Raw genomic sequence first — 27,994 nt, 5'->3', positions numbered from 1 at the left:
GCAAGGCATTACGTGTTAGCAATGATTATAACTATAATTAGGAATGATTGTATATATACAAAATCCAAAAAATATTACTCCATGCCTCCTGAAGCCGACACTGGTTCATTTCTCTACATATCACACCACCAGTCACTCTATCCTCAATGCCCTGTAAAATACAGACACTGATTTACCTTGACACGCGAGCAGGTGCCAAACATTGGGTTATCCAAAAAGTGACGACAAAAAATGACTGAAGGGCATGGTGGGGAAAAAAATGAGATGTTACAATGTCAAAATTTGTACTCTTGGATATGTACACACTGACTCTTTAATGAATCTGGAATACTAGCCATTAAGCCTTGCTAAAAATTGATTCAGGTTGTACTCCTCCGTATATTGTGATTGGTCCCAAAGCTCCTCCAATCCTCCAAGTATTGATTTCAATCCCTTTCCACTGCCTACTAATTTAGCGTCTCCATCAGAGTTCTCTGAACTCTTCGCAACAGATGCCCCCTATATAAATGATCATGCCCCCAAAACATTAGAGCTTCATGCATAAAATAAGATGGCACACACTAATCAATTCCTCTAGCAACCTAAGATTACCAGGATAGACATACAAATGGCATATAAAAACAAAATTAATAATGCTAAATCTTCATTCACAAAACAACTGACCCAGTCATATTCAAATTCTAATATTCGGCATTTAGAGCAACTACACCAGATATAAACATGTATCCATACCTTCTTCGACGTCTCTGCTGATGCAAATAAATCAAGCAACTGATCTGTATTCATTGTTTTCATACTAGCATTTTCCGAATTAATGACAGCATTAGCCACCGACACTTTGAACCTTTGCAGACTCATAACTTTCTCTTCCAAAGTACCACGCATTATTAGCCGATGGACATTAACTACCTTTTTCTGACCTAACCTGTGTGCTCTATCCATAGCCTGCAGATTATTAATACGAGAACAAGTGACGCAACATGAGAAAAACACCATGTTGTTAGGCACTAAAAGTAGAAAGGGCATGCAAGAAGACAATATATACGACGCACACCACCAAGAGTCGTTTGCTTGAGCTTTTGAAAAAACAAAAAGTGATTACAAGGTATTGGAAAAACAAATATCGTTTTTCAGAAGGTATTTTGCATGTGGTTATATTATAAGAACCCCCTTTTATTTTTGAAAGGTGATTTTATGTTGTTAGAGTATATGAATATAAAAATATTTTTTCCTTGAAAAAATTCAATAGAAGACATTAAGAATCCCTCAAAAACAATATACGAACAAGATTTTCAGTTGTAAACTACAATAAGCAATTGTGGATATTTTCGTTTAAAAAACAGTTTCGTATCTGTCCCTCTTCTTTCTCTCATCAATAACAAAGTGATTATGTTGAAAAGCTGTCCCTATTAGCTTCCAATAAAAATCCAAAATTTAATTATTTTCAGACTCTTTCTTTTGTAAAAAGTAAAAACCTTATCAAAACAATTTAAAATATTTAAATTTTTGAAATAAGAAAGTGATTTTTTTCAAAAAATAATCTTAAACAACCAACTACTATCTAGTACATACAACTAGAGTTGAATCTGAAAAACCTAATTAAAAATATATCGAAGAAACAAATCCCAAAGCTAATATTGAATTCTATGCCCACAAAATTAGAATTGTCTTGACCGGAAAAAGAAAACCCCAAGAAATCATCATAATTACCTGATGGTCTCGCATCGGATTCCAGTCATGCTCCACAAAAACAAGGGTATCTGCAGATGTCAGGTTCAAACCAAGCCCACCCACTGCAGATGGAGAATTTAATACAATTTCAAAATACTAAGCTACAACTATAAGAGAAATAAGTGGGTAGGTCAATAAGACAAGGAGGTAAAAAAACTTACCATGTGTTGTAAGCAGTAAGACATCGATGGTAGGGTCAGAATTGAAAGCTTTGACAATTTCAAAGCGCTTTTCTGGCTCAACTGATCCATCTAACCGCAAATATGTAACACTATAATGCAGAAAGGAAAAATGCAAGATGAAAGCTCAGAATAAAAAAATAACCATTTTAGAGTATCACAGTTTAGTGCAAAACAACAAGCTGCAGTTGTTCAAAAACAAAAAGAGCTTTCAACAACAATCATTGAATGCAATGAAACAAACCTGAAAACAAATCTCTTTTCATGTGTATCAAAACCATAAATTTATTAACTAGATGACCGGGTCCAGTAACTAACCTTTTCATGTGTGTATGAAACAAATCTCTTTCAATTATATCCAGGAAAGCCTGAAAACAAGCAATTGTTAAATGACAAATCAGTAGACCATTTATTAATCTCCAGAAAGAAAGTAGCCCCAAAGAAAAGGCAATCATCACCTTATGTTGAGCAAATATCAAGACCCTATGCTGCCCAATGTTAACCGCACCCTCAGAACATGAATTATCAACTCCAATTCCACATTCTTCAAGAATCTCCTGAAGAGCAACCAATTTTGGAGAGTGACAGAGTTTGTGAAGTTCTGAAATAACATCAGAGCCAGCAGGAAACACTCCTGAGAGGATGCTAGACAGTGAATCTGGAATCTTCTCACCAATGACAAGCAATGGATGACTACAGAGTTTTAGCAAGTATTGAAGCGCCTGAAATATAGATTGGATTTCTATGCGTTAAAAGAATAGTAGGAACAATACTTAATTGATATCTAAAGAAATGTTATTACCTGGAAAACATGTGAAGAAGCTTTAGTAGAACCACTGCTTCCTTCTGCTGCTGCAGATTCATTTGTTGTCACAATAGATGACACTTCTTGTTTTACACGGGAACCAGAATACTGTTCGTAAAGTTTGAGTTGTACAAGGCTCAAATCACAGTATCTGTCTTGAATTATTTTCTCTGGCAGATCAGACAAGACTTCATCCTTTGTCCTACGAAGGAGGAAAGGCATTACCTAGAGAACAGAAGTACATAAAGTTAGAAGGCCAAAAAAAAAAAAAACACAAGTGCAGCACATTAACGAAAAAGAGAAAATCACCTGCTTATGCAATGCCTCCATAGCAAGAGCTCCTGCTTCAGCATCCTTCGCGGAGCATTTAGGATCTCTTGCAGCTAAAAGCGGTTTTCCATATGTGGCTTGGAACTGTTAAAGCCACATTAAATGAATGCCCATTGAGACAACAATTAAAAGAATAATGTTAAAATGTATTGGCACTTGGTAGATAAAGCATTACCATTCACAAAGTACATACCTATATGGCTGAGACATGTCTAAAAGAAACTCAAACTAAATATAAGGGACCTAATATCTCGAGGGAAATTTACATGTTGGAACCAAAACGAATTGACATTGTAAATCAACAACATTGCACCTAGGCTTCAGTTGATGACTTGCGATGACATGTTCATTCTAGCATGGGGGAAATAATGTTGGAACAAAATGTTGTCTCAAAAGGAAGTTCCCCCTCCCCCTGGATGAGAGTTTGACAGTAAACTTTAAGCTAAAAAACACTTTGAGTGCAAATTGAGCTAATTCAAACATGCATTAAAATAGGATCCAGGGGAATACTTTATTACGTCAACTATTTCAATAACTTTTTTAAAAACTAAACATAATTCTGCCTGTTTTAAGACCATAATGTACCAAATTTAGCTTGTTTCCAAATTATAGCCAATACCAATCACAAGTTGCAGTTATGTAGATTATAATGACAAGCAGCAAGAAATACCTGTCTCTCAGTTCCAAGAAATCCAGGCATCAGAAAATCAAAAAGAGACCACAAGTCCATTATGTTATTCTGCAAGAAAAGGTAACACGTTTATCAGATTAGTGGTTACAGATTGTAACTTAATGAGACATAAACTCATCACCAACCTGTATGGGTGTCCCACTCAATATCAAGCGGTGTTGGGCTTTCAACTGTTTTACAGCAAGTGTAACTTTAGACTTGGCATTCTTGATTATATGCCCTTCATCTAAAATGCAGTAATTCCACAGCAGCTGTCCCAAAAAATCAATATCTTTACGGACAACATCATATGATGTTATGATGACATTATGCTTGCAAAAATGATCTCGAAGAAGCACTCGATCCTGAGCAGAACCAACATATTGAAGACTAGATATAACAGAAACATCAATATACTTCTCTATCTCAAATGCCCAGTGCCCAACTAGAGTTGATGGGCAGATAATTAAAGATGGCAGAAGATCCTCATTCCCAAATGAAGCTCGATGCTCAGCTATACCAGAGGCCACAATTGCTGATGCTTGAAGTGTCTTTCCAAGTCCCATGTCATCACATAAAATTCCATGAAGCTTGAAACGTTTCAAAAAAGCTAACCAATTGATGCCTTCCTGCTGATACCTGGAAACATAAGAACAACAATAGTAATATAATCTAAAAGGTAAAACCAATAGATCATATATCTAAAAATAAAAATGTAGTCATGGGTAAAGAGTCAAGTAGCTAGAATAAGAGGAAAAAAAACTAAGGGGAGAATGCATTGTCTTGGATGAGATCAAAATAGGGTCGAATAATGAAAAGATCAAGCCAGAAGATACAAGGATTGACAACAATTAAGACTTGTCATTTTCATCATGAAGACTTCAACACAAATTTTCATCCCCCCCCCCCCTCTCTCTCTCTCTCTCTCTCTCTCTCTCTCTCTCTCTCTCTCTCTCTCTCTCTCTCTCAAAATAACAAAATAAGTCCAATTTACCTCCTCAATGTTACTTTCAAATCAGTGCACAACTTGTAATCTTCAATATGAGAGTTGTCAAGTAGTTGCTCCAAAAACTGCAAATCTTCAGCATTTCTAGAAACACCTTCCCCTAATCCAATTGGTGGAGGAAGGCCTCGCGCCAAAGGAAGTAAAGGTACAAGAGCAGCAAAACTATGGGTCACACTCTGTCTGACAGACTGATCACAATCACTCATGCACCTTAGAAGTGGAACCACCAATAGAGGAGCATAAGGGACCAACTCTACACCCAGCCCCTGAACAAGAAAACTAATTAACATGCCTGCTCCTTGTCGAGCATAAACTGATGATGCATCTTCCAACATAGGGATAGCATTTTCAACCACAGCTCCCATAACTTTCACAGTCATTGACTGTGCCATTGAAGTGATGCAGCGTGAAGCAGCTAATCTAACTGCAACATGAGAATGTTGAACACATTTGAAAATGCACGGGAGAAGTGACAACAGTTTTGGCTTCAACTCCTCATTTAACACGGGAGAAACAGAGCGCACCACCTGCAAGAAAACCATGTTGCACATTAAGCAGAATACTATGTGAAATCACTAAAGATTTACAAATTAATTGTGTACTTTAGTGCATGGCTATTTTCTGTGCTCTACATATGGGTATTCTAACTGATGTGCTAGGTTATCAGTTCAGCACCCAGTGCCCAGTCAGAGTTAATTAGCCAACTGCCATTCTGTTAGCTTGCAGCATAAGCTAAGTTTCAGCTTCTAAAAGAAGCTATCTAGTCTTTAGCTTGCAGCAGAAGCTAACAGTTTGAGCTTCTAGTAGAAGTTATCTTGCTGTATATATACAAGATAAATTCTTTTAGTAGAAGCTAACTCTTCATAATCAGAATAAAATTTCATTTTTCAGTTTCATATAATTCTGTTTTATTTTTCTCATCTCCAACTAAATTCTTTACAAATGAGTATGGATGAACTGGAAGAATTTATTGAACCAGTCAATACAAAACCATGTGATCACACCAACAAACAAAGAAAATATTCCCAAATTTGAAACCATTGAACAGCAGTGCAACATAAATCATTAGAAATATATATATATATATATATATATATATAAGAAAGTTACAATACATGCACCCAAAATACTATACTGATATTTTTTCCTGCACTTTTTGTCATAAAGGTATTAATACGAAGAAAAGATCAAAAGATTCATTATAATGAAAATTTCTGGAGAATTTTACAGTGACAAATTTTTTTAATGAATTTATAGCCAATAGTGTAACTATTTTAGTAAATCAACCTCTTAAGGAATCCAAAATAATATCCAAGAAAGAACTTCTACTTAGCAAACAAGTTCAACTAGACATGATTCAAAAGGTTATCGAGACAAGGGTGTAATCATAGTTACAGTTCTTGCATACTTCAAAATGTACACTGTACAGTGCTATCTGTGCATACACACCAAAAGAGAAAACTGAAATACATTCAGCTAAAAGATTCAAATAGTGTTCTACTTGTGCTTATGTACAATCACAATATCAAAACCCAACCATAAAAATGCACATTTGGAGTCTCTTTAGATCTCTATTCATTGATTATCCCAAGGATGCTCAGGCAGACTGGTGTCTAGACATTCAGGGGCACCACGAAAATTCTATATTGTGGTTTCATACTCAACTTAAACACATGCATAAAGAAAATTCAAATACAAAGTATAGGCAGAGATTACATTCCAATTTCAAGAGCTGATTTTTCATAAACCTTTCTCCTATTTAGAAAATCTACAGATCGGGGAGGCTTGTGAAAATTCCGGTAATTCATAGGACTTGGGTCTTATTTTCCAGTGTTCTATCCTACATAACAAAAAATTAAAACAAAACCCAATCCCTCAAAGGGATATCTCTTTGACAATTTCATCCATTATCTTATGATAATGCAGTTTAACTCATACAAGTTCAGTCAGAGCTAATGATGCAAAAGCTTATACATGTAATGAAACAAGTTCGCATGTAGAAATTGATAATACCAACCTGAATATTGTTAATCAAGGTCTGAGGATCACTAACAGACTCAATAGACATAGTAACTTGGTTTTCATTAGTGACATGTAGAGATTCAGACGAGCTGGGCTTAAGCACTTCAGTAAGGCAATCCCACAGCTTAGGAAGCTTATCAAACAATGACGCACCAAACTTTTCACATAGAAGCCTCAATGATAGCTCAGATCCACGTCTACTTAAAAATCCCTCAACCTTTGCCCGATCTTCACCAGCAAGCACATGGACCTTTGACTTCTGTTTGCTCACAGGAGTTTTAAAAGACAGAAGACCTTGGTCATCAATACTCTCCATGGTACAAAGGGATTTGGCTTGAGGGGTCTCAGAGGGATCCATGCAAGTTAAACTACAAATATTCTTAATTAATTTATCATTGGGGCAAGGTCTACGTGCAACACAGTGATACATTAGCTCAGCAAGGGCCTCGGCTGACTTCATTTGCAGTATTTCCTCCTGAAAAATAAGACATTCTATCAAATATCAATACATTAAACATGTAAATAGCACTAGAAAAACAGTAAAAGTTAAACTAGCACCTGCTCTCGTTTGATTGAAGCCATCAAAGGCAAAATGATTGGGTTAAGTCGTGTGGGAAATTCAGACATCCAGACAACTGCAGCTGCAACTGCAGATGTGACTGTAACATGCAAATTACTCTGCAAATCATCCCATGAACCAGAAATAAGCATGTGAAAAATCTATTGAGGACAGCATAAAACAGATGAAATACAAATGATGTAACACCAACCACTTCAAGAAAGTTTGGAATAATAACAAATATAATTTTTTAAAGTATACCTGAACACATTTTAAATATCCAGAAGTTGTCAAGAGTCTCTGTTTGGAGGATTCAATATCATCCATAATGTTTTTTCCCAAGGATTCATTTGAAGAACTATCATTACACAATGCTGGAATTTTTGATGCAAAACCAATGGCATCATCCACACTCAAGCGATCCAACTCAATTTGGGTTGCAGACAATAACTCATTAAACATACCAGAAGACTTGACTGCATTTAGCAATTGACCAGCTTCACTACGCATCTTTGCATAAGTTCTGGAAAGTTCAACATAAGGAAGAAGAGAATCTTTTGTTGGTAATGCTGGGTCAGAACATGCTAATAAGTCCAGCAACCAATCTTTGAGGGCACCGGGGATACCATCAAGGTTTTTGGACGAATTCCTGTTCTTAATCTCCTTAAACCAAGAAACAAGTACCATCGATGCAACCTGAATACAATAGACAATATTAAAGCAGGAAAAGGCTGAAGATTGTTTGGATGTAGGTTCATTGTACATGAACACATACCTGGCGTTGGACACCAGACAACGAGGTTAGAGAGCTCCACAGTGGATCAATCACATATTTTAAGGAACCCTCTGGCAGCTTAGAAACAAAAATTCCCAAAGCAGTTGCAGTAACTACCCGGGTATGAGTTACAGATGTGTCCACATCAGCACCAACAACTATCTTAACAGAACTCATAGGAACATCTCCATTTCTATCTTGTGGAACAGTTCCTTTTGTAGATTCAAAACTAAAATCCAAACCACATTCATTTTCAATCTTGGCAGCTCTCATTTTAGCAGCTGCTCTAATTTGACTTTTTCGTGGAAAAGCAGCTGGCCAATACATCTTTGAGGCATCTAATGTTGAGCCAAATGGTGTTGATGCAAGTTCTATCCAATAAGCTGCATAAGACCTTGCAGCCATCTCCAAGTCCTCCACAGAACACTGCCATCAATTAGGCAGACAACTTGATGGATGAGAAAATAGAAAAATATAAACATAAATTTTAATCATCCAACACCACAAGAGGAAGATCAAAACAACCACATTTTAGGGTCCAGGGATTAGGGAAGAGTTGAGAAGATCCTTCAGAAGAAAAAAAATGAACCCTCATGGACACTTACAACACCACAAGAAAAACAATGATTGGTTAGTCATAAAGCAGTGGGAAGATAGAATTGAAAAAGGAAAAAAAAAAAATCAAACTTCAACTCAATATTTAGATGTGAAAATTACACACACACAAACATAAATAATTAAATAAATAACCCAAGTTATATATATTGTCATCTACTCTACAAACATATCATGTGCATTTCTACAAGCTTCACCAATTCGAGTGATCAGCTAATACACATATGTACAAAGCCTCTCTTAGAGGTCCAGGATTAGCTACAGTTCTAACAAACAATGTACATATGATTTACATGATCCAGCTTGAAAGGGATAGTTATAATAATAGCTAAATAGTATAATATCACTAAGTTGCTAAAACCAACATAAATACCAACTGGTTTTAGTAACGCAATCCACAACTGGCCCAACAATATTCTGATAACAACTACCATTCTAAGAGAGGAAAACATGAATATTATATTATTGATGGAATCTTGATTTGTTAAATTTGTAACAATGTGCATACATGTAATTTTAGATCATATGTTAATATAGTACAGTACATTATTTCTGTAGCTATTAAAACTAATATCTTGACAATCAACAAATAAAGTCCTGACAATATGTTTATCTCTGCATCACATGAGCTGAAAGCCTGTGAAACACCGAGAAATAAATCTTGTTTAGGGCTCTATACAACATCAAATATAGTCCCTAAGATTTTGTTTTTTAAGCCATAATATAGACTGGAACAAGACAAGTAGAGAGTTGAAGTACAGGTTGCTTTGACTGACATGAAAATTATAATGAATGACATTTAATCAAAAATAACCCTCTTATCAGATGATATACCTGAACAAGGAGACTCCAAACTCTCTCAGAACATTGCAAAATATCCTCATTTGTTTCCAATAGCAGATTCTGGAAGACAACTCTAAGGGTATCTCCAAATATAAAAGAGGGCCAGAATGAAGCACTAGACAACTCAGACAAGCTTCTTTTATATCCAGCTTCAAGTAGCCTCTCCTGAAAATGGAAAATTTATGTTGAGACATTACCAAGGCATGTACCACCTTTCGTGAAAAAGAAACCACATGATAAATACATCACAAGGAGCATTAGATGAGATTCAATTCATCAAACATCAAGGAATAAGGATAAATACCAAAGTCCGGATTGCAGAATAACGAACAGATGTGATACTGTGCCTCATAAAGGGCCACAAACGCGGCGCCAATGCTGTAAGCACATAAGGATCTTCTTCTCCATCATCATCGCCACAACCACCTACTCCATTTTCCATTTCCTTGTCACCCAATTTAAAAACTTTATACATCTTTGGAGCCATCTCTTCTTGAGAATAGATTTCAGCCAGCAGATTCATTACACTGCAAACGGATAACTAACATATTTATACTAATATAACATTGCAAAACTTCGGTTGGTGCCTTTGGTCTCTACAAGATAAACTATACCCCAAGACCTAGAATTGGTGGAAAATTGTTTGAAATTATAAAACCCATACATTCTCTGAATAACCTCTAAACTAAAAGTATGTTTCTGTCTTTATGCAAGTACTAAGATTCAGCTACTTCAAAGAATTCATTACAAAATATGGCCAGATCATCCTACTATTATAAAGCATAAGAATTCATCACACTTAATCAGCAAAGCTAAGTGATCAGTTTAGTCAAAGATGATTAAAAAAAAATGAATCTAACGAGCAAGCAGGAATTTATAATTTTAGTAAACAAGTTTCTCTATCATTTAATTTTCACCATTAAAAACGGGAGAGAAATTAAAAATATAAAAATATATAAAAATAAATAAATAAATAAAAGAAGAAGAAGAAGATATTATAATCCTAGTAAAATACAAATATCGGATAAGGAAGGTGCTAGCTTAGAATCTTGAAATTCTCATGTTTTTAGTTTAGTTTCTTGGATTAAATGTAATGAAGTCCATATATAGGAGTAGCTATCTTCCTTTTCTAATTATCTGATTAAGAAATAACTTTTCTCAGTCTCTTTGTTTCAAATCTTTTTAGTTTTCAAGAGGCTCTACATAATTGATGGAGCATTGAAAAGTAATCATATTAACATGTTCTCTATCATCATTGTTTCTACATTAAAGGGAGTATAATAATGTAAGTAAGGTTGTAAAGGAAACTAACTACAAAAAGGTTTAGTAAGATACCTGCTAGTTGATGGACTTAAATCATCCAAGTCAAGCAATATATCCCATAAAAGCATCACAATTGAATGTAATGTTTGACCCTGCAAGGAAACAATTGCAGCTGCTGCTGGTATTAAAGCATCAGCAGCAACTGCTCGGACATCATCATCTGGGTCCTCCAACCCAGATTTACAAGCAGGAAGAACACGTCCAAGCAAATGAGAAAGCATCTCCTAGGGTCAGTAAAAGGCACATCAGATGCCAGAACAAAATAAAAATGTTTTGAATTTAAAGTAAAAATAAAATAGACAAAGAAGCAGCACACCAGTTAGGAAAAGACTAAGTTTTCATAAATGAAACTACACCCTACACCAACTATCTTTAGTCTCGGTTTTGTAATGCCTACTACTGCCCATCATCCTCTGTACTTGGAAAAGCACCAAATAAGAATCAAATGGACTCTGATCTGAAGAGGAGTTTCTTGCAGTGGGGCATGCAGTTTATTTCTTGTATACTTTTTTTTTTGAACGGCAAATGTTGGTAATTAGTGGACTATGTTAGCTGGGGGAATTCAAACCCACTCCCTCCTTCCTTATCACTCCAACCCCATGTCCCTCCCCTCTCCCACACCACCTAGACCATCTTATAACTCCCTATTTCCTGTATACATAACAGGGCAAGAACTAACCACTATCAAAAATTGAAAATGATTACAGTATAATCTTTTTAGCTGTTACCTACCCTATACTTAATGTAGGGAATTTTTATTAGGAGTTTAGATCATTGAAATGTTTTACGCACTCCTCCACTCTCCAGAACTTACAACTACTGAACTGAGAAGGGGATCTTTGCCCCACTGTTTACATTCTGTGGATTCTATTAACATCCTTCTGAGAGTTTGTGTCAAAACCATTAAATTCAGTCATCACATACTGATGGGAATACATTAAACAGCTACAACACTGTTGGCAATATGACCCAGGGATGCCAAAACAAGCTAGTTATTTTCCTATTTCCAATTCAACACCAACCAATATCCTGCCAGGCCAGCCCATATCCTGTCCATTTCATATTATTCATAAGGACATAGAGAATTCATTTTCTAAAAGCCAAAAAGGATTTATTCAACAATCATTCACATGCAACACTACCCATATTAAAAAAAACTGCTATTAGTCATATAAATATAAATAACAATACATCAAGCTACCCGAGCAAAAAAAATTAAAAAAAAAAGCATATAGAGTTTCTATTTGGTAAAAGACTAGAGATCCGGAAACTGCTAACTCGTAAGCTCATGACCAAGAATTATGGTAATATTTGTATTCTAGTAATCAACTCAAAAATATCATCAATATTTCAAATTTTTTTCTTAGTTATGGGAAATTCATAATAACATACCCAAAAAAACAAATATTGGGCTAGAATAATTAGGAAGTCATTAATTTTCATTTTGTGAACTTTTACTTTTAAAAAAATATTTACAGACACCAATAAGATGTAAATAAGTTTTCAATCAATGGATCAGGGATGGGAATAAAACAAGTACCAGGAAGACCCAGGATGGCCTTGCACTACTTCCTTTTTATAAAACCACAAGAAACACAAAGTTTACAGAAAAGAAGAGAGAGAAAAAAAACAGTAAATAATTTTGGACAATATGGTAAGACACAGAATTTTGTAAAAATAATTACTGAACATATAAAATCTAACAGACTGCATAAACCAGTAAAAAAAAGTTGTAGTCAACATCTCATGCATATGATAAAATATCATAAATAGACAGAACAATGGCTATTCAGAGTGTGTAAAACCCATAAGATAAGTGGAGGCAAATAGATATGCACCTGCCGAACAGCAACCAAATATTTGATACCAAGAAGACTGCCATGACGAATCTCCCATTCTGGCCTACACTGAACAAAAGGCAACAACAGAAGCATAAAGATTAAAAACCAATGAGTCAGAGAACTTGAACAAAACCCATGAGAAAAGGAAATTGCTCCATGGGATGTAAAAAGACAGAAAATCTTAAAAGTAGTGCATCTTAAAGCAATGTACATTACATTTATTAAAACTTTAAAAGTTAAGGAATTGCAGTATTAAATGATGTTTACCTGCATTTTCAACAATATGTTCAATGTTTCATTTACTAGTGCTGGATGCATATACTTAAATGCAGCACCTAATGCCTGTGCACAGGTTTCGCGCACTGGAGCAACAACCTGATCAGATACATAATCTCCAAAGCTGAAATAAAATAACCAAAAAATATCAAGAGACTTGCAGAAAAAATGACAGCTTTGAGGTCTCAATTGGACAATTAGCCATTAATAAGAGAAGACAGAAGCGCCAAATTTTGCCAGTCATTTACATAGAGCAAAGTTCAGCTGGATCTAGTTCATTTATTAAAAGATATAAAAGAACAAAAATATCATACCGATCAAGTGACAGCACACACAAAAAGCGTATCACACAGTCTTGAAGGAAATCACAGTTTCGAAGCCAGGAACTTCTAGCCACTTTAACCGAGTTCATCAGCTCACAATTCTGAGGAAGATTTCGCAGCACATTAAGGTTTCCAGAGGGACTATTGTCATCAGAATGACCCTTCTGCTCTGCTATATTAGCAGGCTCCTTGCATGCATCATGTAAGCCATCGGAGTAAGATTCCAGATACTTGTCAGCAGAATTACCATTATATTGCCCATTCCCATAATCCAAATTTAAATTGCATCCATGGGTTTCAGAACTAATGCTGATTTCAATATCACCTTCATTGCTGCAAGTCATCACACTATCAATAGAGGTCGATGATGATACATCTTCAAGTTTGGGCCTCTTCAAGTTTAAAACAAATTCATCTGCTGAAACTTGCATATTTAAATCAATGTCCCTCTCTCTCTTCAATATATTTGGTATACTTTTGTCTTCTAATTCAATAAACAAGGTCCCAGACATGCGTGAGTCATGTTTAAATACACCAGCAGAAGCACCTTGATGAGTTAATATCTCTCTCAATGCCATCACACTGCCATGTCGTATCTCCCAAACTAGCAACAACATTTGATAAATAATCACCCAAAGAAAAATAAGTAAAATGAATGTAAAAACGCACTAGTCAATATATATCCCACATTTTCTTCAAAATTGTACAGAGTGTGACAGCAGGGGTGAAATGCTTACCAGGATCGAACATATCAATAATAAGTTGCTCAACAAAAGCGTGGAAAGGCCATTGTCCATCCCCATCATGCTCAAAGCCATCTTCGTCATGATTAACATCCACAAATGCCTAAACAAAATGATGCATTGAAATAATTCCAAATTATGTCTTGTGATTGATCATCAATGGAAAATGTATCAATTTGCATGTAAAAAACTTTGAGGTTAAAATAGCATTTTCATAGACAAACGACAAATGAAATACGTTCAATCATTTCCAAATTTGCATCATACAAAAAAATATGATAGAATAGCACCACCCACAGCAATAATAAGAACAACAAACAACAATGATTGATAATTATAATTAAATAATCAAAAATTAATTTCTACCAGCAACAACTATAAGAGTGTCATGGAATAATTGTGACAAGGCATGCCCTAGAAGGCCAAAAATTTCCAATGAACTAAGAATCAAACCAGAATATTACCTTACTGAAATTTACTGGATCAGGAGATGTGCCTTTTGGAGTCAAATTTTGAGCACCTGATGCCTCTGTACTTCCATCTTCACACCAGGTTTTTGTTTGGTCTTTAGAGTTTATTTTTGCTTTCCGCTTTAAAAGATTCAGTTCTCTTGCACTTGGCCACTTTGATTTGACACTAGGAACCATGTTTGCAACCATTTTCTGGATGTTATGTACAGAACAAGATGTAAAAACTCTACGATCTATTCCATTCAGATGTGAGTCTGATTTTGATGCCATAAGATCTTCATCTCTTATTACATCACTGATATCCATAAATTGTTCACAGACATCCAAGCCTACATTAACCAAGAAGGATTTAAGGAATCAGGACATAAAGCTTAAACTTAGGGTGCGTAAGCTTGGGGTTTTGGGGTTGAAGGGGGGGACCAATTTTATTAGGGTTTTCTTTGATTTTTTTCATAAGCTACTAATTTTAGTTTTTCTACAGAAAGCACTGAAATGCTTTTTCATGTCATAAAAAAATAAATAAAAATCAATGCCTTGTTACAACTCCTTTAGATGCAGAAAATAGAAGGAGCACAAAAGAGTTAAGCAGCTATGGTGGGTCCTCTTTTTATCAAACCCCCATAAATACAATGTCATTGCCACCAAATCACCTTCTCTACAAGTGTCCACTTACATCAACTAGAGCAGATAATGAATAAGAATATTATATGACATACATGTTCAGCAATCATGAACTTTGTTAGGTTATCATTTCATTACGGGATGACGAGATACTACACCTTGAGGCACTCTTACTAACCTAAACGACGTTGAAGATTTTGCTTCTGACGAACCAATCGCTCCTTTGGGTTTTTTATATTATCATTTCCAATATCATATTCCTGAAATCAAACAAGATATTTTATAAAATGTCTATGACATAGCTGCACATGCAATCAAACGAGAAAACCTCAAAAGAAAATAAAAAATAGAAGAAATCCAATCATAGGCTTTATGGGAACTTGATTGGCAATTAAAAGTTATTTCTTAAAATTTCCTGGAACAGATAATTCTAATACAATCAAATCAAATTAATCGGTAAAAAAAATTGACAGAAATCATTGGAAAGGGGAGATGTAACTCTTTTGTATTGTACAACATATGCTGTCATTTGGAGCTCAATTATTTAATGGAGAGTCTAGAACACAACCAAGTCTGTTGTTAGAAAGCATTTGCAGTCACCCCTAGCCTGCCTTAGTTGCAGCCTCTTTGGGGTTGCCTTAATTTCAGCCTCAAGGGTAGTGTTTACTCCAACATTGACTAGAGATATAACTTAAATAGAGCTTATAAATCTTGGAAAATCCTCACCTTATAGACTTGTTTTGTAGGGTAGAGTTAAGCTCTACATCCAAATTCTAAGATCTATCTATATTAATTATAAGGTGGAAGAAACAGATTTAGCATTATAAAGTTGTGATGTTCAGGAAAGCAATTAATATGGCATTTTGATAGTGAATACTATATTACAAATTTACAATCTCAACATATCAGCATCAAGTGGTAAAATATCCATGTGTGTGCCTGTGCATAGAGAGTATGTTAACCCACAAAAATAAAATATAAGATGTAGTTCGTAACATGAAATTATTTTACCTGTCCTCCTGATGCTAATAATGCTCCAAATTCAAGTACCTTGTTCATATCAAAGCTGTCAAGGGACAAAGTAAATATCTTTCAAAAAATATATTCAATGTAATAAAATAAGGGGAAAACTATTTTCAAACAATATTAAAATATATTTTATCAGTTCATAATACTCTCTAGATGCATTTTACTTTGGAGCATTTTTTTGTGGATCAGTAAAAAGGATTGGGTAAAAACAATGGTGTAGAACTCTACAGCAGTGTTCACTGTTCAGTTTAAACAACTCTTTGGCAAAACAGATTGAAGTATAAAGCCGAAACTTCTAAAAAGGTGTCCCTTTGCTCTTAAATCTGTTTCATTTGATTTTGCTTATGCTTCTCTTCAGTATTCGCCCACTGCTGTTTCAAGAGATTTCCAGTTTTTATATGCAAAGGATTTGGAAGCCTAGTGATGCACTTCCAGTTAGTTTTATGTTTTCTATCTTTTTTCTATTTTCAATTGTGTAGGATTCAGCCCCCTAGTGTACCTTCTTTTTTTTCTCTTAATAGAAATGTATTTTTTATGCAAAAAAAAACGTCAAAGAACAATTTATTGTACAACCTTCTAAACGAGCTTCCTGTAATTTTTGATTGTAAATAAGGCCATGCACACAGATCCTCAATGCTAAAAGATATCCCATTCTCAGAAATTTTTGAAACAACAGAAGCAAAAAGTTCGGTCAAACTTATGTGCTTAACATTCTCAGCAATTGACCCAATTGCATGAGCAGCTGCTACTCTTGTATCCCAATTTTTACTGCGCAGATATTGAGAAACCTAAGCATCACATGAAAACAGGATGTTAAAATCAATTGGACAAATATTTGACACATTATCAACATATAAAATAAGAGATGAAAGATAAAAGAAACAACCATTAGTATTTAATATTTATCTTGTATAAACTTTCAAAAAGCCTTGTTGAAATTAAATTAAATCAAGATCAAGTTCATAGATGCAGATCAACTCTAACATGCCCTTATTATAAGAGTAGGCAGTCATCTGCTTGTGCTGAAATTTTATTTTAGATAATATTATTATAAGAAGAAAAAAAAAAGGAGCAGCAAGCAAGCATTAAGCTCTTGAAGATTGTTTACTGTATTAAAGAGGCTATATAAACATGTTAAGAAATTATTCCAAAAGCTTTAACTATTAGGGGCAGGCCAAGAAGTGGTATTATCTCAACATTTAACCATAAAATCATACACCAACAAAAAAAATAATCAGAGAGATCATATAAACAGATGAAAGAGCATGAGTTCATAACCAATATAATTGACATACAATGAAGACAGTGCATAAATATGATATAAACTAAGCATATTACAACAAAACAGTGTGAATAGAACTTTAGCAAATTTGATACCTTCTTAAGAAGACTGGTCAAGTCTTGAGGGTGTGATTTTGCAATTTCCCCTATCTGACGAGCAGCAGTCAACCTTGTTGCTTGGGTTGACCCAGCTTTAAAAGTTTTGTTAAAGAAAATGCAGAAAAACTTAAATAATAGGTCAAATAAATGTAAAGATAAGGAAGATATGGAGGATACTGTCGAGGAGAGTAAGCAAACGCTGGAGCCTAGATGACTGCTGGGCCATAGCAAATCATTCCAAATGCTTTTTTTGCTCCCTTTGCCTATAATCTATAGTATCAACCAACAAATATGCTATCGAATAAAAACATTTGCAGTTACTTTTTTGTAACAGTACATCAAAGTACCTTTATACCTTTCACCAATCTGCATCCACAAAAATTACTGTTCAATATGAATGTTATCAAAGACATGAAAATTACTTCAGTAACATCCGGCATACACTCTGCAATCATACCTAGGGCTAGACACGCTTAAGACCATGGAAATGCCAATCGTTTATTTGCAGTTATCCAAATAACTATAGACTCAAACTGATAGTGATACCTAGTAGTTAGTAGGAATAATACAAATGACATGTCGAAAATATGCATGATTCACAAGTTCTTTCTTCTTGTGTGCATTTAAGCAGATGTAGTATGGAATTGCTGCAAAATTCTTTTATAGCATTTTGCATTCTAAGGCCAGTAACTTTCTTCTTGATGTTGCTGAATGCTGAAATTTAGCACGCTCTACAACCCAACCACTGATCATTATAATATACATGCATTTATAAAGAAATGCCAATAATATCTTCAAAGGCATACCTTGGGTGTTTAGTTTGTAATGGGGTTACGTATGGTGTGTTTGTGGCTTCTCTTTGGTGCTGGCTGATTTTGGGATAAATTTGGCAAATGATGTATAAATGGTCTAGATTGCTTCACTAGATCTTCTATGTTCTATCTTCTATGGCTTGCTATGTAGTCTTAAATTTAAATTTTAGTAGAATATGTTATGTTCCCCAATGTATTTTGTCTCTGCCTTTGCTAATAAAAAGAAAATCCTTCTTTAATAAAACAACAGTGACTAATAATAATAGTAATAACACAGGAGCAAATGGCCAACTTCTTCCACCCAGAATAGTTTTCTTTAGCATAGCCACCAGTATATGCCCTGTTCATCCACCGTGAAAATCGATTGGCCTTTTCTTCCGGTTATAAACATTGAAAGATTGAAAACACGAGAGCAAGTTCAACAATCCAGTACGAGTAAAAATGGATTACAAACAGTTTCGTATAACTGGGAAAAGACGAGATTATAAAGATTGAAAGAAAAAACGAAACAAAAGCAAAAACAAATCGCGAGTTTCGATTCACTGTTAAAGCTCCATTGTTTTATAGCAAGAAATGATAAAGGCTAAAGAATTGAATAACCCTGAATGTGGGATTCAAATCATTGATGTATGAATTGCGAAAAGAACAACGAAAAATGCTTTTCCGATTCGCTACGGAAATGCATACGGGAATCGAGAATAGATCATGCGGTGCGGGAAAATTGAAGAAATTGAATAGACAGAGACATAGACAGGGAGAATGAGAAACGAACCGGCGGCTGTGGTTGAAGTGATCGCGGGAAGAGTCGGGCGGCGGAGCAGAGAAAATCGCCGGCGAGAATGAGGCGGTAGAGTGTCTGAGTCGAGAGAGAAAGAGGCTCCGTCAATAGCTAGGGATTAGTCGAGAGAGGACGAGAGAAAGTGTGCATCACTTTAAATCTTTTTTCCTCTTTTTATTTTTATTTTTCTTGTTATTGATTTTTAAAAAAATTAAAATTAAAAGATGGCTGGTCAATTTTTCGCGACATAGTTTCCGGCCATAGCCTTATGACCAAAAAAATTGTTATGAACCCACTCAGTTAGGGTATTCAATTAATATTTTTGTCACAGTAAACTGTATTATTAAATTTGTATAATATATGTTATTTATATTAAAAATTTTGAAGTAATTTTATCATTTTAAGACAATTATCATTTTTAAATTTGTTACAATTTTTTTATTAATTTAAATGTGAAATTATCTCGATATATTCATGTATATGAAATTTATTAAATTGAACTAAAGTTATAAATATAATAAAAAAAACAGGTAATATAAACAATCATGAAATGTATGATATTATATTTAATTTATTTTTTGGTTTTTTATTAGACTTATTTTTGCACTATTTTTATCATATTTGTGTTTTTTTTAAAACATAAAATAAATTCAATAATTTTAATGTAGGCAAATCTAATTAAACAAAAAATAATATGTCTTGAATTAGGAAAAAAAAATTAAATTTGTCTATCAAAATTAAAAATAAACATTGTTTTAGCATGAATAAATTGTTTCAAATTTAAAAAGATAAAAGGCTAAAATATTTATAAAAAAAATGAAGGGCCAAAAATAAATATAAAAAATAAGATAAAAGATAAAATATAATTTAGATTAACAAATATTTCTCATGATAGTTTATGCAATTATTTGAGTGTATGCAAGGTAATTATTGGTAGATATATTAGTTAAGGTTTATTCAGGAAAAAAAAGGTTAAGGTTTGTGAACCGACGGATTATACATGTGGCTTGTGTATATGTGAACTTATATCTATAACTATTATAAGAGGGATATACGAAATGTAACCACTTTTTTGTCTCTATTTTTTAATGAACCATTATAGTCCCAGATATAACTATTATAAAGGGAATATAGGAGATGTAATCACTTTTTAGTCTCCATTTTTTAATGGACCATTATACCCTCAGATATAAAAAAAAATCTTAAATTTTTTTTAAATAATTATACACAACTTTCTAATATTTTATTAGTGAATAACTATTAGAGGCACTTCGTGCCTTTACTCCTCTAATTTTTATAATAGGTTTAGGGTTTATACACTTTCCTACATTAATAATATACTTTTATTGTAAATTTTATTTCTTTTTAAAGTATATTTGTATTTTTTATTTTCTAATTTCTCAACTTTACGAACTTTTTCTTGTCATTGTTTTCGCATTTTTTTTCTTTTTCAAATACTCATTTATTTTCACACGCATCAATTCTTTGTCTTAGATGTTCAATTTTGAAATTTGATTTTACAAACAAATAATTGGCTCATAATAGTTATATCTCTTATTTTCTTTTCTTCTCCCGCAATGTTTCAGAAATTACTATTTAAAAGTATGTAAAAAAGTATGCTTTCCAAAATTATGTTTTGTAATTATCAAAATATTCTTTTATAATATTTTTTTTCAAAACACAAATTAGAGGAGTGTACTTGATCAGGATTTTAGTGGATTATAAAAAAAAATTATTATAAAAAAATTATGGTATTCAATTAAAACAATCATAATTTTTTAAGAATTTATTAAAAGTTAATGATATTTAATTAAAAAGGTCTATTAGTATTAAAAAATATAGAGATGACAATGAATTTTTTTTAATGTTAAATTTTGTGATAATTTTTAGTATAATTCACATCTAATTTACTCATTAAACAATTACACCAAAAAAATTTAGATTTTGCATGACTTTTTTTCTCTACTATTTTTACCATTTATTTCTTTTTCTCTCTCTTAATTATTTTCTCACTTCTTTTTTCTGTTTCATATTTGTTCCTCTCATTTTCTCTTACCATTTTGTTTCTCTTTTGCCATTTTGTTTCTCTCTCACCATTTCTTCTCTATCTCCTTTTCTCTTTTTCATTTTATTCATTTCTGTCATTTATTTTTCCTCTCACTCTCTTTCTCTCACTTTCTTCTTTATCTCTCTTCTCTTTCTTTTTTTATCCATGTCTCTCGTTTATTTATTTATTCTTCTTTTCCTCTTATCTTTTTCATATCTATTAATTTATGCATAATTTATTAATATTTTATTTTTTCTAAATTACTAGATATTTATAATGATCTTTTATAATTAAATATTATCTATTGTTCTAATTTAAAAATTATAAAAATTTATTTTTCATTCTTTTAGAAAATTAATATTAAAATATGAAATTTTGAAATATATATTAAAAAAACTTTACGGGTGATGGTAATGACCCTCGAAATGAATATAAAGTTTTCAATTTACATCATGCATATTTCAAAAATGTGATTAAAAGGATGTTCAATATTTTTGTAATTCACGTTTTACAGTTTTTAAGTCAGTGCCTCGATTTCTATTTAAGATACAAACTGAACAAATATTAACATGTAGCATTACGTAACTTTCTTTCTAAATAATGTCATTGTGATGAAATTTTAATTGAAATAGTAGATCGATCTCAATCTTCAATATTACTAGTTAATGAAAACTATAATTTTAAATATATTGTTGAGACTCAAGTGCATGAGAGAAAATATAAGAATGCATGGGAGACTAATATAACTTTAAAGTTAACTATTTGTCAAAAGATGCAAATTTTTATGTTAGTTTTACTTTTCTTTAATTTTTGTTATATTTCTTTTAATTAAATCTTATAGTATTACAAATATATTTCTTATTGTGAAATCCATAAAATCCTTTAAAATCTTATATTATAAAAAGATTGAATTCCATTAAAATATCAATTACAAAGTCTTGATAAAATTATAATTTCAAAAGCATTTTTAAATAAAATCTTAAAAGTCATGACATTCTTACAAAGTTTTTAAAAATTCATTAAAACCCACAATACTTTTTCATACTAAAATTGTCTTTCGAAACATCAATCAAATACACTCCCTTAGAAGTCATGACATTCCTAAAATGTCTTTCAAAATCCATTAAAATTCACAAGACATTTTCACATTAAAATTGTTTTTCGAAATCTCAATTCAATATACCTCCCTAAATCATATAGTATTATAAATCCATGATTTATTGTAAAATTCATAAAATTCTTTAAAATCTTATATCATAAGTCCATAAAAATCTATTGAAATCCATTAAAACATGAATTGTAAAGTCTTAATTAAAATTCAAGTTTCAAAAGTCTTTTAGTTTTTTTTTAAGTCGTGACATTCTTACAAAGTTTTTTAAAATCTATTAAAATTTGTAACTTTTTAATGTTAAAATTGTTTTTCAAAATCTCAATCCAATAAACTCCCTAAATTAACTATTTCAGAAAGAACTTTTCAAAATTATGTAAAATGATACATTTATATAAAGTACATTTTGGAACATAATTAAGTAAAATACCCCATATAAATGTGTTAAAAACATAATTATGAAAAATACTTTTTTTGAAAGACTAGAATTATTTGTCACACTAAATTTAATGTTGTACTTTCTAGCCGTATAAATAGGCGAAGTGCACAAAAAAAAACACATATTTGACTTGACATCTTAGACATTGTTAAGGAAGCTACACACTCTTATAATGCTGTCGGACACCAATTTTACATCTCAACTACATGTAAAAATTGAAAGAAAAAAAAGTAATAATGTAAAAACTAAAAGCAAAGAAGAGGAAAAATAATATAAAAACCAAAAGAATTAAAACAACTTATTGAAATAAGTGGAGAGTGAGAGGAGTATAAGGTGCATGTGAAAATTGAAACGATGAGAGAAATTATGTGTGAAAAACAAAAAACAATGTGACAAATTGAACATTGGATGTGCAAAATAAAAAAATTAGAAATAAAAAATAAAGGATATTTTATAAAAAGTGAAAGAAATTTTACTTATAAAATGTGAAGTGTATATGATGAGTCTAATTTTTTTTAATTATATTATATAAATAAATAAGTTAACCTATTAAATTTAATAAAAAAATTATAAACTTAATTTTATAACCTCTTATTAAATAAGTCAAATGACAATATTTATTTAATTTCCAACATTTTTTTATCTTTATATGATTTATAATATAATGATTGTTTATTCCATTAAATTAAATTTTAAAATACATTAAAAATAAAAAAATTAAATAATATTATGCGATTATTCTAAATTATTAAAATACATGTTAAATGATTGATCTATACCTATTATAATATACTAGAGGGGTTGAGGTACTTCGTGTCTCTAATAATTAGAGGCAAACAGTGGATATTAGAGGGGACAGAAACACTTCGTAGAATAATATGCAAGATTGAGTAATACCTGTTATATTGACAACTTTCATGCAAAATAAAATATCTCCATTTTTTAGGTTATGGTTATTTCTTTCATAAACTAAAATAAATTACATGAAATTTTAAATATCTCATATTGATACATGACATTGTATTATTTATTTTTGTATTTTTTTTAAAGTCAAAGAAATTATGGATGATGTATTTTATAAAGAATTGAAACTTATTCTTGAAAGATATGACATTATTCAATTTAATTATTTATTAATTATGATATATGTTTTAATTCATATTAATGTTAAATAAAAATAATAGCAGAATGACATTTAATTTTTATCGTAAATTGTAGGGAACCTAAAAATCGTCATGAAGTATAATCCTTATTTGGTCTTCCTATTAAGAAAATTTTATGATCGTAAAACATCATATTGTGTAAAAATATTTATATGATTATATGTCAATAAATGAATTCATTCCATAGATAAGATTTTTTTATCCTCATGCTTCTAACTATCTCAACCTCTCCCCACCCGACCATTAGGCTAGTGGTTCATAGATAAGTTATTTTAAACCTTAAGATAGTTACCAAAATATATCTCCTTTATAGATACTAGAGGGACCGAGCCACTTCATGCCTCTAATAGTTACACACAAACAAATATTATAAATTATGGATAATTATTTAGAAAAAATATAAGAAGATTTTTTTTTTATATTCAAGAGGCATAATCATCTACTAAAAAGTGAAGACCAAAGAGATGGTTACCAAAATATATCCTCTTTATAATATGTATATAATTATGGATAGTTATCTAGAAAAAATATAAGAAAATTTTTTATTTATATTCAAGGAATATAATGATCTACTAAAAAATGGAGACCAAAGGGATGGTTATCAAAATATATCCCCTTTATAATATGTATGTACTAGCAGGTCGAGGCACTTGGTGCCTCTATATGTATTTTATTGTGGTATTTAAAATAATTCATCCATAAAACTAATTTTACTATTTCTTATATTTTAATAATTATTCATTGATGAAGTGCATATATATATATATATATATATATATATATTAAAAATAATGTTTAATGTTGTGTAAAATAGTTTTCTATTTTAAGAAACTAATTTAATTAAGTTAAAAAAGACACTACAATTTGTGTAACTACTAACTCATGACACACTCATTTTAAGATTTTAAGAAAATATTTAAATTAAATTTTTTCTTTTAAATCTATTTTAATTAAATTAAAAGAATGCATTACAATTTGTGTAATTACCAACTCATGACACCTTCATTTTTATATTTCAAGAGAATATTTAAATAAATATATTTCCTTAAATTAAAAAAAAACATGCACTACTGACAATAACTTATGTAAACGTTAACTCATGGCACATTTAATTTTGTATTTTGAGATAATATTTAATTTGAATTTAAAAATATTTTAATTAAATTAAAATAATACACTATAATTTGTATAACTCTGAACAACTGTTAACTTACGACACAGTCCTTTTTATATTTTAAAAAATATTTAAATTTAATTTTCTTTCATTGAATCTATTTTAACTAAATCTATATCTATTATAAAGAGGATAGATATGTAATTGCTTTTGATATTCACTTTTTAGTGAATTATTATACATCTCAAATGCAAAAAAAAATAAAATTATATCTTTTTAAATAATTACACATAATTTTTGAATATTTTGTTTGTGTATAATTATTAGAGGTATGAAGTGTTTTGACCCCTCTAGTTTATCAAAAATATGTAAAGTATTTAATAATTATAGAAATAATAACACAATTAAAAGGTAATAAATGATATTATCTTAAATTTCTAAAATGGAGAAATAAATAGAAATTTTTGTTTAAAAATTATTAAAAAATAGAAATTTTCTTTCACAATGTGCTATTAAAATTAGAAGCTAAAGGTTTTATACTATTAACCTATTAAAAAACACGTTAAATGACTTTTGAAGCAATTATTACAAAAGTAAACTATTACTTTATACATTCATGATTAAACAATACAAAATATATCCACGATGTCAATAACTTTGTATCATATTCTCAAAATAAATTAACAAAAACTATAAAAAAATAAAATTAACAATAATAATAATCATTATATGAAGAAATTATATTGTGACAAATCCAAGGAGTTTCTTGTTAAAATAATGCAGTATAAATTGGATAACTGTCAATAATTTTCAATTTATGGCATGTTCATTTTTGTATTTTTAGAAAATATTAGAATTAAGTTTTGTTCCTTAAATTTCTTTTAATCCACTACAACATACGCAACCATCAACTCATGACATGATTGATTTTTATATTTTAAGAAAATATTTAAATTAATTTTTTTTCTTTTAAAAATTAAAAGAAAACTTAAAAAAAAATCAAAATGATAATAAACAGACATAACTTTAAAAAAAGTTTACTAAACTTATTTCATTTGAAATATATATATATATATATATATCTTTTTTATTTAACTTTAATGTCGTGTAGAAATATTTTTATAACTTTAATTTTATTCTTTTAAATATATTTAGATTAAATTAAAAGTATCCAGCATAACTTGTGTAGCTATGAACTCCTTGCATGATATTTTTTTTAAGAAAGAAACTTAGAAATAGTAGAAGTAATGCAATTAAGGAGATAATTGAGAGATTGAAGCATCCATGACTCAAAAGAATGTCCTAAGAATAAAGTTTTAAAAAAATTATCTTAACGTCACATAGAAAAAATTCCACCAATAAATAAAAAAATAGAGAAAGAATAAATAAAAAAATCATCAATCATTATAAAAAATAGAGAAAAAAAAAATGTTTACACGAACCTGAAGAACGTTATGATCACCATTGAAGATAAAGAAACTTGTTGAAGAACATCACACTATAATATTTAGAGTAAGAGGAATGAAAAGTAACAGATACATAATATTGAATCCAAAGTAAGGTTACTAAGATTGTGGAGGAGATTGTGCGGTTACTTAATATGTGCGGTTACTGAATAATAAATATTTTCACTTCCATTATTGTACAAAAAAAAATACTATCGTAATTATTAAATGTCTTAGTCAATCCCAAGCGTGTGGTTCAGCTGTAGGGGTTGATCCAACTTAAGCAAGGTTAGGGGTTCGAATCTTGCCTTGTGTATGCAGCCGCGTTAAATCTTGAGGCTAACTATCCCACCCACTTTGTAAAATACCTTTGTCTATTAAGGAGAATATATCGGCTTATGTGTGGTGGTCTCTTCAAATAATGAATTGTGACTTTATGAGATAACAGTATACAACAGAAGTGGAATCCTACTGCATAATGTAATATCCCTATGAGATTTGTTAAAATAAATATAATATCCCTAACACTTTTAAGCAAGAAACAAAGTATATTTTTATCTAAATCGTGACTTTATGAGATAACAGTATACAACAAAAGTGAGATCCTACTGCATAATGTAATATCCCTATGAGATTTGGGATCCTACTGCATAATGTAATATCCTTATGAGATTTGTTAAAATAAAAGTAATATCCCTAGCACTTTCAAGCAATATCCCTAGCATTTTCAAGCGAGAAACAATATATTTTTTTGTTCGAATTGAAGTCAAATCGTGTTGTTGAAACATTGATACAGAATCCTAACATTTGTGCATATATTTAATATCCCTTAGTTTTTTTTTAATATTATGTAACACAATTGATCAAAGAAAAAAATGTAACTTGAGGGCTTGACATTTTCCAACAGATGACAGTATCAATAAATATATCTGTACAAAAGTATTGAATAAATTATACAAAAAAGAAATACTAAAAGATTTCACTTGAACATCATGGGGTCAATTTTTTTTGAATATATATAGCCAAACGCCTATAATGAAAGTCAATAAATCAACACAACAATAAACGAGAATGAAGAAACAACAATCATTATGAATTTTTAGGGTAGGTTTTGGGTTGCCCAGATACCACAAAAATTATAACTTATGAGAGAAGTTATCGGGAGTTTGAGAGAAATGAGTGTGCAATTACAATTTTATCAATGTGAAAATAGTGAGTGGGTTGAAAAGTGAAGGAGATGCGAGCCACATATATAATTTTAAAACAATTTTTTCTGTTTTTAATTATATACATATAAATTAAGGAAGACAACATATTAATAAAGGGTTTTTGAAAACCAAATTGAAATATCCCCTTTATATAGATATATAAATAAAATTTACATTTAAAGAATATAATGTTACACTAAAAATTAGAAAACAAAAAGATAGTTACAAAAATATACCCCTTTTATAGATATAGAATAATAGGTATAGATATAAATGAATTACTTATGGTTTCTGTTTCTGATTTGAAACTTATAAAAAAAGAAAAAGATAATTAACAAA

The 27,994-nt window shown here is 31.2% G+C and overlaps 1 protein-coding gene across 2 annotated transcripts; it reads right to left on the bottom strand.

Moving 5' to 3' along the window:
• Positions 1–13: 13 nt before the first annotated feature.
• On the bottom strand, positions 14–19,288 carry RGD3 (ROOT GROWTH DEFECTIVE 3). 2 transcript variants are annotated; one of them, XM_083062287.1, is made up of 30 exons: positions 19,126–19,288; positions 17,889–17,907; positions 17,719–17,804; positions 17,539–17,633; positions 16,735–16,949; positions 16,144–16,198; positions 15,311–15,392; positions 14,506–14,840; positions 14,036–14,144; positions 13,290–13,902; positions 12,967–13,099; positions 12,697–12,765; positions 10,871–11,082; positions 9,840–10,062; positions 9,527–9,700; positions 8,078–8,503; positions 7,564–7,998; positions 7,302–7,421; positions 6,739–7,218; positions 4,710–5,248; positions 3,862–4,354; positions 3,716–3,784; positions 3,025–3,129; positions 2,713–2,940; positions 2,369–2,632; positions 2,229–2,278; positions 1,893–2,002; positions 1,711–1,793; positions 733–945; positions 14–498 (listed from the first exon to the last, which is right to left on the bottom strand). In XM_083062287.1, exons 3-30 carry the CDS (start codon positions 17,765–17,767, stop codon positions 331–333), a joined length of 6,147 nt encoding a protein of 2,048 aa, XP_082918413.1. In that variant the 5' UTR covers positions 17,768–17,804; positions 17,889–17,907; positions 19,126–19,288; the 3' UTR covers positions 14–330. The 2 variants fall into 2 exon arrangements, with proteins under 2 accessions (XP_082918413.1, XP_082918412.1); XM_083062286.1 differs by having other exon boundaries at positions 17,719–17,907.
• Between the last annotated feature and the right edge of the window lie 8,706 nt (positions 19,289–27,994).

Source organism: Cajanus cajan, chromosome 8, assembly GCF_000230855.2.
Source record: "Cajanus cajan strain Asha chromosome 8, NIPB_CcT2T_4, whole genome shotgun sequence".
Classification (NCBI taxonomy): domain Eukaryota; kingdom Viridiplantae; phylum Streptophyta; class Magnoliopsida; order Fabales; family Fabaceae; genus Cajanus; species Cajanus cajan.
Note: the sequence above shows the minus strand (reverse complement) of the source record. Positions and strands in the feature narration are given on the sequence as shown.

Bases quoted from the DNA above. Each gene is read 5' to 3' on its own strand.
- RGD3 (XM_083062286.1), bottom strand. From the start codon at position 17,767: ATGGCCCAGCAGTCATCTAGGCTCCAGCGTTTGCTTACTCTCCTCGAC. The intron at 10,063-10,870 runs GTATCTTACTAA...ATCCGTTTGCAG, and splicing joins TTAAGTCCATCAACTAGCAG to TGTAATGAATCTGCTGGCTG. The intron at 7,219-7,301 runs GTGCTAGTTTAA...CTTATTTTTCAG, and splicing joins CTTCAATCAAACGAGAGCAG to GAGGAAATACTGCAAATGAA.